The sequence below is a fragment of the Trematomus bernacchii genome, unplaced genomic scaffold (assembly GCF_902827165.1).
Source record: "Trematomus bernacchii unplaced genomic scaffold, fTreBer1.1, whole genome shotgun sequence".
In the NCBI taxonomy this organism is placed as follows: domain Eukaryota; kingdom Metazoa; phylum Chordata; class Actinopteri; order Perciformes; family Nototheniidae; genus Trematomus; species Trematomus bernacchii.
Genome location: NW_022987732.1, coordinates 932950 through 946328, shown reverse-complemented (window position 1 = coordinate 946328; position 13379 = coordinate 932950). Strand labels below are relative to the sequence as shown.

At 42.3% G+C, this 13379-nt stretch overlaps 1 protein-coding gene and 1 non-coding gene across 2 annotated transcripts in view; both read right to left on the bottom strand.

The window, feature by feature from the left end:
• Positions 1-3712: 3712 nt before the first annotated feature.
• Positions 3713-3785, bottom strand: trnar-ccu. The gene has a single exon. It is a non-coding gene; the product is annotated as a tRNA-Arg (tRNA).
• A 2168-nt stretch (positions 3786-5953) lies between these two features.
• The window catches only part of LOC117494763 (homocysteine-responsive endoplasmic reticulum-resident ubiquitin-like domain member 2 protein), a 16417-nt gene continuing 8991 nt past the window's right edge, over positions 5954-13379 (bottom strand). The window contains 5 exon segments of the mRNA XM_034145722.1: positions 5954-6790; positions 7639-7753; positions 8442-8783; positions 9988-10113; positions 11886-12043. Coding sequence (XP_034001613.1) covers positions 6611-6790; positions 7639-7753; positions 8442-8783; positions 9988-10113; positions 11886-12043 — 921 coding nt within the window. The 3' untranslated portion in view covers positions 5954-6610.

Below are 13379 nucleotides of genomic sequence, written 5' to 3'. Positions count from 1 at the left end.
TCAAACTAATATTAAAAGGCCTCATGTGTTCACATTAAATCACTATCCTTCAACCATAAACACAACCATATTTGCACTATTGACTCCAGTAGGCTCCATAAACTAAACTCTCTTATCTATACACACACACACACACACACACACACACACACACACACACACACACACACACACACACACACACTCAAACACGTCTATCACCAGAAGCATCACCCTCCACCGCAGACGAACTGACGGATCGATGGCTGGACGTTAGTCACCGTTTCACCAGGAAGAAGGCCCCACTTCTGCCCTGATAAGAATCGGTTACATCCTTCGAAAATAAATAAATAAACAAATAAATAACATCCAGTGTGGCCGTGATTGGATTAAAGAGAGAGGGGAAGGACAAGACGAGCCACCGTGAGGTATGGCCTCACAAATTGGAGCCAACAGTCGGGCCAGAGAGTCCATTTTGGGGCATAATTTACACAGTGAGGAGCATGAGCTGAATCTAATGTAATTTCCATTAATTTTGCATTTTGGCCCTTTTTTGCCTCCCCCCCTCCCTCACCGGGCTTTTAGCGGTCGTTTGAATGGTCTGGCGGAGGACAGCCAGCGAGCATTACAATGTCTTGGACGTCATTTAGCACGGCAGCAGAGTGAGAGGTGGTTCTTTATGGCGTGGTGACTGCTGCACAATGGCAGCAAGTGCATCCATTGCTGCAGACCATCCAGCTAATGGCTAACAATATGCTAATAGGGTAAGAGCCCAGAATCGGCCCAGACAAGCCACTTAATGGATGTTTTATCTGCAGGTCGAGAGTCTCATCAGCCGCGGTCTGTCCTGACAAGATGTGCCAAGTCAAATTTAGCGATAAAGCGCTTTTAACAAACAGAGTGCTTCAGGGAAGACAAAGGACACAAACACACGGGAGGGTTTGTGCTGAAATGTGAAACCTGTTGGCAAACAATGGAACATCGTTTTAGAGGAAATACACCTTGAAAGCAAAGTTGCCCGAGGACAAAGAGAGACGACAGGACTTCCTGATGGAGATCCAACTAAATTCACTTCATGCCCACAAACCATTGGGATTCTGCTGGAGAACAAATCCTTTTGCCCCAGGTTTCAACTGAGTCTGACATTAAGGCTGCTGTCAGATTACCTCGCATACTTATGGGACTCTAAAGTATTTATTTATTTAATGCCTTTAAGAAATAACCCAAAATCAGAGGGGAAACATTGTAGTATTGCACAATATTAAAAATGTTTGAGGTACTTTACTTCGGTTGTGTATTTACAATGTATACAACACAAATATGAACACATTTTGCTCCTATTTTTCACAAGTTAAATAACTTCTGCTATGCACACGTTTACACTGAGTGGGCTTTTATTTTGAAGAGTCCAAGGCCCACCTGTGTAATGGTGCTGTTTATCAGCATCTTCATGTGCCACACCTGTGTCAGGTGATCGGCTTATCTCGGCATAGAGAAGTGTTCACAGACGTATATTTTAATAAATGTAGAGAGAAATAATCCTCTTCCTGTCGTACAAATACTCAGAGAGACAGACACCATAGGTACAACTCTCTGCAAAAAAGTCTAATTCAAGGTTAAGCTAATGAAGAAAACCCAAGCTGTTTTGATATGGAAGCAGTTACGTTTGGTAATCATTTGAATAACACGATAATTACGTTACATTTCTAGGTTTCTCAAACATTTTCTACGTTTTCGACAGTGGTCAGTCGGAGGATCACGTCGACCAAAAGATCAGAGAAGTATTTTTCCTTTTAGTGTCAGAGCCGACCAAGAAACTCCACTTTACATGTCATTAAATATCACCTACAAGCAGGGGCGGACTGGGACTAAAAATCAGCCCGGGAGACTCGACCGGCCGACCGTCCCAACTCTGTACCGCTAGTCAATTGTCAACGGGGGGGGTTAGTGAATTGTCCGACCGGCCCACTTCGGTACCGGCCCACCGGGAACACTCCCGGTATTCCCAATGGCCAGTCCGCCCCTGCCTACAAGCTACACTGGTTTTTTAGAATAGATGTGTTTTCTTTAGCTTGAATGATCCCTACATATATACACAGAGAGTCTTCTTCAAAGTTAGCCATGATGCACGGCCACGTTTCTACAGTAGCTCAGGAGGGACACAAATCTAGAGAGGGCTTTTCACGTTTACGTTACCGGTGGCCCAGTAGCATCTTCAACCCACTTATGCGGCTTTCACACCATCGCTTTTCCCTTTCTAGCTCCTAGCTTCCCGCTCTGTTCACACCGCCCAGAGCTGCCGCTGCTGCGTCATGACGTCACCGTTTACATCGCTGATTTTCTCCCCAACGGAGCTCACAACAACAACAACAACGGGGGGGGACTGCGTCGGCTCGATGATCGTGTTGCTTTTAATCATACGAAGCCAGATTAAATTAAATAACGACTTCTCCAACCTTATACTTTTCTCCAGAGTGCCGTGGTTCATTGTTTATTAATGTGTTTCAGCGGCATTTACCGACCGCTGCAGTGCTGGCTGCTCTTCCACGGGAGTTTATTCTCCCGTTAGCTCACACGGCTCTAAAGTATTCACTGTCTGACTGTCACACAAGCAGCTGTTACATATCCCCAGTTCCCCTTAAGTGAATGTGTGTCAGTCTGAATTGACGCTGTTTGGCATCACAACGCTGTTATGAAAGTTTCTCTGGTATAACATGGGTGATGTTAGCATAGCAACCGAAGCTAAACTGACTACTTGCTAAGCCGTTTTCTACAGGCACTTTTTACCGGCTTATTTTTCATTATGATTCTACTTGTGATAGTCGGACATGACAACCTATGCAGCCCATGTATTGATTCCATCCGATAGCTGCTATAATAACAAACAAAACGTCTGCCTGCTCTCCACAATGATCAATAACAGCGAACGGATGGTCAAAGTAAGGTACAAATAAACAGAATCACACGAAGCCTGGTTAGTGTTGCCTGACTTTATAAAGTGTGTTTTTTTTTATAAGTGTGTGGTTGCCTTCTAGTCACTTTGCTCAGCGCTACTGCTTGTAGGCAGGCATGACGAGACTCTTCAGTCGACCCATGTTCAGGGGAGGTGGGTTTAGTTTCCTGCACGCCTCGACGTAAGAGAGACGTAAGCGACGCCGCCTCTTAGCTCCGAAGTTCTTGCCTCTAGACCGACAATTTTTTGGAGCTGGAAGTGAACCGCATTCCGGAGCTATGAGGCGGCGCCGCTGCGGTGTGAACAGGAAAAACCGGTACTTTTGAGCTCCAGCTCCGAGCCGGAGCTGAAAAAGCGCCGGTGTGAAAGGGGCATTAGAGAAGAAGTGAGTGGAGGGGTGTTCAGTGGGTCGCAATCTGTAACCTCACCACTAGATGACACTAAACCTTATCTGGTAGTTTATTTTGAAGAGTAAAAACTTCTCTTATTTTCTATAATTAAGTATTTTCTACACAAATACATTGAATTTATGAGGGTTGAGAAAATAGTGGAGAAACAAAAATATCACAGAAACGTCAACAAAAACAAAGTGAAATGGAAACAAACTTGAATAAAACAATAATATCCCTCAAGATTCAACTCTACAGGTGGAAACACTTGCATAAAGCTCTTCTTATGGAGAGAGTGGTGCTAGACGGAAACACCTACAACACATGTGTAATCACATCGCTGACCCTCTGATTGGTAGACAGTGATTTCCCCCCTGCACCACAGAGCAATCACCCCAGATGGGACTCGAACCCACAATCCCTGGCTTAGGAGGCCAGTGCCTTATCCATTGGGCCACTGGGGCACCATTTCTGTATTTATCTACATCCTTTCAGCTCAAATATTGTGAAAAATAGCCAAATATATCTGCGAGTGCATCTTGTTTTCATCTAAACATGACGGTGTGTCTGCTCAGTGAGGGGACCCTTACTGAAAGCAGGTGCTCCAGTGCATCAGCATCTCGTCCTTACAGGTGTCACACTCTCCCCCCCCTCCCCCTTTCCTCCCCCAACTCATTTAATAATGTCAGTGTATCTCCGTGGCATGTGTCCAGCCCAACTGCTGCCTCTCCAAAGACAACGAGGCCTGATAGCAGGGAAACAGTCTGCATAACAAGGACTTATTAAGATGATGAAATGTCCTACAAGACCCCAAACACCCTCTTAAAGAAATCTCCCCCTCCGATAAGGGAAAGAAAGAGAGAGAGAGAGAGAGAGGGGGGGGGGGGGGTCCTAACCTGATTGGATCGGCGGCTCGGAGGGGGCGAGCGTAACGAAATCAAATGGCCGTCAAGCCGCTGTCATGCATAATTAATTGGGCCTTCTACGACCAACTACACAAAAATCCATGGTCATTTGATTAGGGGGTTTGGAGGACTCTGAAGTGCATCGCTGTCTGAGATGCTCCTCCACTCACCTCTGTGGGAGTGTCAGCCTGAGCATGTTGCACTATAACATGCAACAGAGACTAAACTCTAACTCTCATTAAGGCTCCTTTAAAACCCAAGGGTATAATACACCTACTTCTCAAATTCTGTACAAAATGTGTGACTGTTTTGATGAAGGTCAACACAGAAAGGAAAATTATACTTGACAGTTCTCTGCAGGTGAAGTCAATACAAGTATATAGGAGACAAGAAACAGTGTTGACTAGGTTGAGATGAAGGCACTGTGCACTAAATAAAACATTAAAACTGATAGGAAAACATCATTTTTGTGAGGAATGTCAGGAGGAGGAGTCAGTAGAGCATATAGTACTGAGATGTAGAACATATGTAACACACAGAGAGATATTTAGGAATCATTTTAAGGAGTTAGGCATAAAGGATCTCAATTTAAAGGGTTAGGTATGAGCATGAGTGAGGGAGGTTACGGCACTGTTATATTTCTTAAGGAGTACGGGGGGTTTTCATAGGATTTGAGGTGTTATTTATTCATTTTATTATTATTATTATTGTGAAGGGATATAGATTGTGAACCAAAGCGTATTGTCTGATCCACACTCGGAACAGAAAAAGCCGGTAAAGCACCATTAAGCTGGATGCCAACCGCCGTAAAACTCCAAGAAGAAGTCAATGAAACACCCCCATACTTCCTTTTTCTACACTCTCAGAAATAAAGTTGCTTAGTATACACATATGGGCTTCTTTTGCTCACGAAAACCTATTGTTGGGACCTGGGAGAATCTTTTGTAGACGTTCTCGGCTGTGTGAAATTTCCATCGCAGTATTGACTGTCTAAAAGGTTTGGCTTATTTGAAGCGAATGTATTTGCAAGATTTTTGCTATACCAAGTTGCTATCCTCATGGTTAATTGAATGTGTTGTAAGTTGCTTTGAATAACAGTGACAGCTAAAAGAAACACTTTCCTCGTTTGAAAGGGGATGACCTATCACCACATGCTTGTATGGAGTTTTTTCCTCTCACAAAATAGCAGAACTGAGTGATTGTTGGTCTTGGTCTTGTCGAAGTGCAACTTCCTGGTGAAGACGCAGGCAACGCAGCAGCATTAAGCCTTTGTTTATATACTGCACTGTTCACAGGTTCATACACATTACCTGCAATTCAAACAATATTGCATCTCTGGAGACTGTAAGACATCCACAAATAATATGAATATATGCATACATATGGTTAACTATAACAGTAAGTATTTTATTTTCATTTGTCCAGTCGAAATTGCATTGCGTTTGAATATTTCCTTTCTGTTGTTGCCTGCATTTTAGAAACAGCTTATTGTAAATTACTGTAAGAAAATTGTTATTATTGACACTGATAATAATGATATGCCACTAAACGTAAAGAATCACCAAAGTGTGAAAATAATAGTTTGCATGAAAACAATTTAAAGTCCCGTATAAGGAATTTAAATCAGCAACTACTTCAGACACTTCACCATAAGTGTGTGAGCAGCGCCACCTGCAGGACATCAGGGGAACGACAGGTTGAATAACAGGAAGTGAAACACATCAGACCGTGGTAACCGCAGCAACATTTTTATTCAAAAAAAGCATATATTGAGGAGTTAAAGATGCATATACTTACATGTGTAAATAATGTTCAAATACACACAGTTGGAAAACAATGTGCTTCAGCAGCTGCAATGTCGTGACGCACATCGTCTGCAGGGATGCTATGTTCTCATGAAGCTCCCTCTCATTTCAGGGAGATTTCTTTTTTTGGGGTGGTGGGGGTGGGGGTGGGGGGGGGGGGGTGTCACAACCCTTTTTAAAAAGTTTCCGAAGCGTGAAGCTTAAAATGGAAGACAGCTCCTCTCGGGGGTTTCTCACCTTCATCACGACATCTCAATGAACTCACAATCGATGAAAGAAAAACACTTTCACAGCTGCAGCACTTACTCCACCAACACAACGTGAGATTCACTTTCTATATATTCCTTTATTCTTTACACACTGCTCGCACATTCCAGAGGAGCTTTATCTTACACATCAGTCCATTAGTTGGCAGCATGTCGGAGCATGGTATCCGACAGGCTGGGCAGTCTCTGATCAAAGTGTATCTGAGCGTTTTGGGGGGTATTTTGGGGGCGTTTCTGGAGATACTTCTGTAGAGAGGTGGCTGCTTTCAGAAGGAGGGAGGCAGGCAGGGGGAGGTTGGGGGGGGGGGTCTGCCTAGTTGGCTGCTTGGGGTCGTCCGTCGGGGATGAGCGAGGTGAAGAAGGTGCTGATGAAGGACCAGGCGGTGGAGAGGAAGGGAGGCTCGGGGGGGGCAGCAGCAGCCTGGTCCTCTGCGACTCCCCCCCCCTCCTCCACGCTGTCCTCCTCCTCCAGACCCTCGTCCATCAGACGCTCCTGAGACACACACACACAACAGTGAAGATGAGATGCTATACGATGTGATCATAACATATATGGGGGCTCGGGCTTTTAGCTGCTCCCAAACTATGGAACTGTCTCCCCCCTTCACATCCCACAGTCTGACACAATCACCACATTCAAGACCCTCCTCAAAACCCACCTGCCTACTCACTGTAGTGCTCCCTATCGTCTGAATAACCTGTCCCTATCATGTGTGTCCACTTTAATTGTCTTCTCCATGACGGTATGTCTGTGCTTTTATCATGTTCTGTTGCTTTGACCTCTTAGAATATTTGACACACTGTACGGTGTCCTTGGGTGTCGTGAAAGGCGTCTTAAATAAAATGTATTATTATAACGTTTGTCGGTGTTTTGACTTTTCTCACTCGTGTGTCATTTAATTTATACAGCACTTTACGAGATAAGATAAGATAAGATAAGATAAGATGGACCTTTATTAATTAAATAAATAATAAATTAAGTAGTTTAACAGCAACAGGTTAAGAATGAAAAACAGCACAGATTCACACAGAGATTAATACAATTAAAGATACAAATAAAATGATATACAGTTAAGTAACAATAAAATAAGAAATGAATTAAAATGAACATATAAACATATTTGGGTCATACTCAAATGGACACACTACGAGCACACTTTACAAAAGCAGTCGCATAGAAAAACCCTCAATTGGTTCGGACAAAGAAACTACAGAACAGAAAGCAGACAGACTGGCGCAGTTATGACGTGGGGGGTAGGAGTTCCTAGTTGTGTAACTTTGAACATTACCAAAACAATTCTAAATGAACTTAAGCAGGTTAAGGGACATTCTCCAACTCACCATTTCCTGTATGTCTTGGTGCCTCTCTGCTTCCTCTCGAGGCGCAGCTGCAGCTGCTGCTCCTCCTCCGACGTTCTGCTGATCCGGCCTGAAGGGAAACCAACCGGCCTGATGCCTGGAGGAGAAACACAAACGTCAGCAAACTCTCAGACTTCACTTCAATGCTCTTTTGAAACCCTTCCACACATGAACAAGTTGAACTCAAAAAGAACAACAGGTGGGACCTAACCTTTGCCGTAAACACTCGGTCTGACTACAGCCTGAATGAGGTGTGAGAAATGTACAAATATTCAAGATTCAAAGGCTTTATTGTCAGATGCACATAAGCTAACGTGTAGAAATGGCAATGAAATTCTTCTGACCTGAGCTCCTCCCACAATGCTACATATATAATAAAATACAAAAGTACAAAATAGAAAATAGTGCAAAAGGTCTACATACATGTAAATAGAATATGATATGTACAAGGACAGAATATGAAATTAAATAATGTACATTAAGACAAACATTCCTCTTTAAACCCAGGTGACTCACAGGTATACGAGCAGCAGCAAAATACCTCGACAGTTAAATGCCATTTTACGTTTCATTACTATACGATACAGTATTTATTATCATTATAGTATTACTATTTCGGCGATTTGATCAAATATAAATTATATTTAATGCAACTTTAGTTACATTTCCATGACTTTTCCAAAACTTTGGGAAAAATATTGTTTTCCATAACTTTTCCAGGGCCTGGAATTAGCATTTTGAATTTCCATGACTTTTCCAGGTTTTTAATGACCGTAAGAACTCACAGGTAGACGAGCAGCATGGCCCCCACCACCATGGCGAAGCGGCTGAAGGAGGAGTAGAAGTAGACGATGCTGAGCAGCACTCCGGCGCGCGACACCGTGTAAAGCCAGTCCAGCCAATCACGGTTCAGCTCGTCGTCGTTCATCACGGCGCCGCCCTGCGCGTTCATCTGGATGTTGGGGTTGGCCGGCTGGTTCTCGGGCAGCGGGTTGGGGGCCGGGTTGGGTCCCAGCGGGGGGGGGGGCTGCACGGCTTCATTAGGCTGGGCTGGCTGATGGGGTGAGGAGGAGGGGGGGGAGGGAGGGGGGTCGCTGGGAGGCTGGGAGGCGGCTACTGCTGCTTGACTGGAGAGAGAGGAGGAGAGGGAAAGAGGAGTCAGGTGGGAGGTAGTAGAGTACTTTGTTACTGTTCTTTTTTGTACATTTTTCTGGTATCTGTACTTTACTCCACTACTTCTTACATGTTGAACACAAATACCTGTACTTTCTACTTCTTACATGTTGAACCCAAATACCTGTACTTTCTACTTCTTACATGTTGAACACAAATACCTGTACTTTCTACTTCTTACATTTTCCAAACAGGCTGGTTCCTTTAGTTTGAATGTGTGTTTGGTGGCGTGATCATTATTATTTAGAGTCATTGCGTGCCTATTGATTTGAACACGATCCGTGTATCCATCATTTCCTGGTCTTCTCTAAAGAAGAGGGACCAATGAAAACGTTGTCATGTTGCCGTTGTTCAGCATGGAAACACTCATTAGCTAACAATGACATTATTGTTCTATTAATATAAAGGGGGTCAGGTACTCTTTAAAACAGCTGCTAGTTATGGGTACTTTTTACTGAAGTACATTTCAAAGCCCTCTTTACTTTCACTTGAGTAAAGAAGTTTAGTCAGTACTTCTACTTTCACCAGAGTATTTTTAAACACGAGTATCTGTACTAAGGATGTGTGTACTTTTGCCATCTCTGGAAAGAGGGGTCAGGTACTTAAAGAAAATATAAGTATCAATAACTCAACTTAAAGAAGGACTGATCTACATAATGTTGTTCAGTTAAACCCCCCGTGTTACCTTCAAATGATTACATTACTATTTCAAAAGACTGAAACAGTACTTGTGACTGAGAAAGCAGAACGGCTGCAAAAGTATGAAACCGTTTACCCGGAAGTGTTTAAAATAGTATGGTTTTAGTAAAAGTGTGTTTTTAGGAATTGGTCTGGATAAAAGAGACTTGATATAGATTTGAAATATAGATTTGCTGTTATTAAACACACATCAATCCATGGCATTTCTTTTTAATGCCTGTAGGTTTTTTCTTCACCGTGGAGGCATGACAGAAAGAAAAAACGTTACATCGCAAATTCAAGATAACGCAGTGGAAAAAATGTATGTACGAAAGATCAATCTGAGGGTGTATTCCTTCAAATATACAGATTTGGTTTCATTTAAAATGATTCAACACTTTAAAATGAAGAGAAAGAGACATAACTACACTGGAGCTATGCACACGTGACAATAACAGCCTTGAATCTTGAATCACTTACTACTGCATGTAGTAGTGGCGTGCGTACATCTGCTGCCACCACAGCATCTGCATGGGCATGTACATGGGGTGGGGGGGCATGTTGGCGGGGAGGTCGCCCTGCAACGGGACCTGCGCTCCGTCAGGCCTGGGGAGGAATAACATGTCTGTTATTAAATGTGTCAACACAACGCAAACAAACAGTCTAATGACAACAACAACATATGCTGTCTGCCTTATGCCTTAAAATGAACATATATACATATTTGGGTCAATACTCAAATGGACAAAAACAGACACTTTACAAAAGCAGTCGCATAAAAAACCCTCAATTGGTTCGGACAAAGGAACTATAGAACAGAAAGCAGATTGGCAGAGTGTCTGTTATTATATTTGTCAACACAAAACAACATATTCTGTCTGCCTTGTTAGTTTGCACTCCTGATTATCCACACAACAATTCAAACAATTAAACATTTATTTGTACAATTAAGACTTGAAATGATGAAGGCAATTGCAAACGGCAAGGTATTACAAAATGCAAACCATACGTTGGTGTTTGATTTTCACCTCTATATCAAGAATCATTTTTCTTTAGGTGTTTATTATGAATTGAACTAAAACACTGACAACAAATAAAAACGTGGGTATATAAGAAGGAGAGTCAAAATATGACACAAAATTCATCATACCCTCTTAATGTAAAATAAATAAGGTTTGAATTGAAGTTAAACACTATTACCTGCTTCCAAAATACTTAACCCTTAGCTGCATAAGTGGGTCTTCTTTGACCCGGTGAGGTGGATTTCTTGAAGTATCTTTGTAATTACATTTTTTTATCATTTCATATTCCAGCTATTCCTCAAAAAACATGTTTTGGATATCATGCCATTCACATTTTAAATTTAAATTTTAAGAAATTGTAGTTTTTACCCCAAGCTTCCATAAGTGGGTCAAAAATGGGAACCTTTGATTCTTATCACCTGTTGCTGTCAGGAATACATTCACTGTAGACCACACAGACTACATCACAAGTGACACCTCTCAGGAAGATTATTTTACACAGCCAGATCTGATACCTGTATAATTATAATAATAATAATAATAATAATAATAATAATAATAATAATAATAATAATACATTATATTTTTATAGGGCTTTTCAAGGACTCAAAATCGCTTTACAATATAAGGGAAGGTTAGGGTGGGAGGTATAGGACTATCAAACTTGATCAACCGGCATGGATTGATGGGGGGTGGGCTATGAGTAGACAAGAGGAAAAGGGACTGGAATACTGTGAGGGTCTCAGAATAGCAGAGATCTTTGCATCAATATGTTCAAAACGGTTTTGTTCAAAATGTTAAAAAAAATTATACAATTATAAATAGTGAAATATTTAATATAAAATATTTCTAGTGTGAACCAAAATATAATACTAATTATTATGCAAGTGATTCTTCTGAACCAAAATGACAAAAATGGCATAAAAACACATATTATTCTAATAAGGGTCCTTTTTGACCCCCTTATGGAAGAGTGTAGGGTCCAGTCACTCGGGCATCTAAGGGTTAATCATATTATTTTCTGTTTATATTGTATAGTTTATACTGCTACCATCTAATGGGAGATCCCTCGATTCAATAAGGTCAGACTGAAGCATCCTTTGTGCTCCAGTCAATCCTCAGTAAACACAGAGTTGAATCCAGATCAAATGCACAAAGGGTCTTTGAGCATGTTTTCTCTCAGTGATTGTGATGTTATGTCAAATGTTTGTTGTTTGTTTTTCATGTATTGTGTCTTGACATGTGTCCGTGTTGATGTTACACATGGAGCTGCTGTGATGCAAGTCACATTTCAGACTTGATCTGACCATTAAAGTGTTATCGTATCGTATACTGTGGTGTCAGAGACTTGCTCACCACTGAGGGACTCCAGCGGGGCTCTGAGGGTTGGACTGGGGGAAGCCGCCGCGATACCTCAGGCCATCATAACTTCCTGGGACAGAAGAGGAAGAGGAGGAGGAGGAGGAAGAGGCGGGCTGACTGGCAGCGGAGGCAGAGCTGGCACCGTCTGAACTCTGGAGATAAGAAATGTAACAGCCATTAAGAGATGGGAAGGGCACATTGCTGCACATTTAAATAATCAATACACAGAAAATACAATGTGTTCTAAAGGTGTGTTCAAATAGAAGCCAGTTTGAACAAGGTAGTGTCACTGCAAACACATACTTAGTAAGGTCGGTATCGGCACAAATAACAATCTGGTGCGTCAGATTGTGTTTTCATATCTTTAATTGTACAGGGAGTGTTTTATTACAGTGTTCCTAAAGATGTTTTGTTTTATATTTTATGTATGCACCATGACATCAAGTCAAATTCCTCGTACGTGTCAACCTACCTGGCAATAAACCAGTTTATTACATCCCTACAAATATCACTTTTGCAGTAGTTATGTTGGCTGTTTGAGGTCAGTTATGGGGTGACTGTGGCTGTGAGGGAGTGCTGTTGTGGGTTCGATCCCAGCTCATGCAGACAACAGGTCGATGTATCGTTGGGCAAGATACTAAACCCTGAGTTAATCCCGATGGCCAAACGGTGTGTGAGTGTGTGTGAATGTAATGGCGCATTTCCACTGCAGGGCCTCGCTCGGCTTAGTCCGGTATGCCTCGTTAGGCCAGGCTCACTTTATGCTGCGTTTCCATTACAGTTTAGTAGCTGGGGCAGTAACTATAGTAACGCAGTGTAAGCGGAGCCGTGACGTCATCTTCAATGTGAAACACAAAACCAACATCAGCCGTTAGCTGTTAGCACTCAGAGCTCACAGCTCCTCATATCTGTTCAGAAACTAGACAAAAGTTAAACAAGTACAAACCACAGACTGTCTGTGTCATGGTGAATACAGTCGCTGGTTTATTTATGTCTGTATAGGCCGTTGTTGTGAGTGTGGACGGTCGGAGCATATACTGCGTTAGCCGATCTCCATTTAGAAAACACGCATTTTAAAAGGTTTTTCGCCTGCCGTCTGTCTGCAGACTTGTCAAAGCATTAATTCATGGTTTTTACTAACCGGTATCAGTATGTTGTTACTTCGGCATCATTTTGAAACGTGTATTACAATTAAATCACGGTCAAATATGTTCATTTTGTTGTAGTTGCCAGCGATTCTCTCTCTAGTTTAGCATACTCAGCTCGGTTGTTGGCCCGGAAAGAACCTCGATTTTGGAGAGCCAGAAAAACTGTGAAAAAGTACCCGCTAGCCGGAACTACGCCTAGTGGAAACGCAACCAAAAACGGGCCGGGCACGGCACGGCACGCTTAAACCTGTAGTGGAAATGCGCCATTAGCTTCCCTAGAGCAAGTGGTACTGCTCTGCATGAATGAGGTGTGAATGACTCGTAGCATGTAAAGCACTTT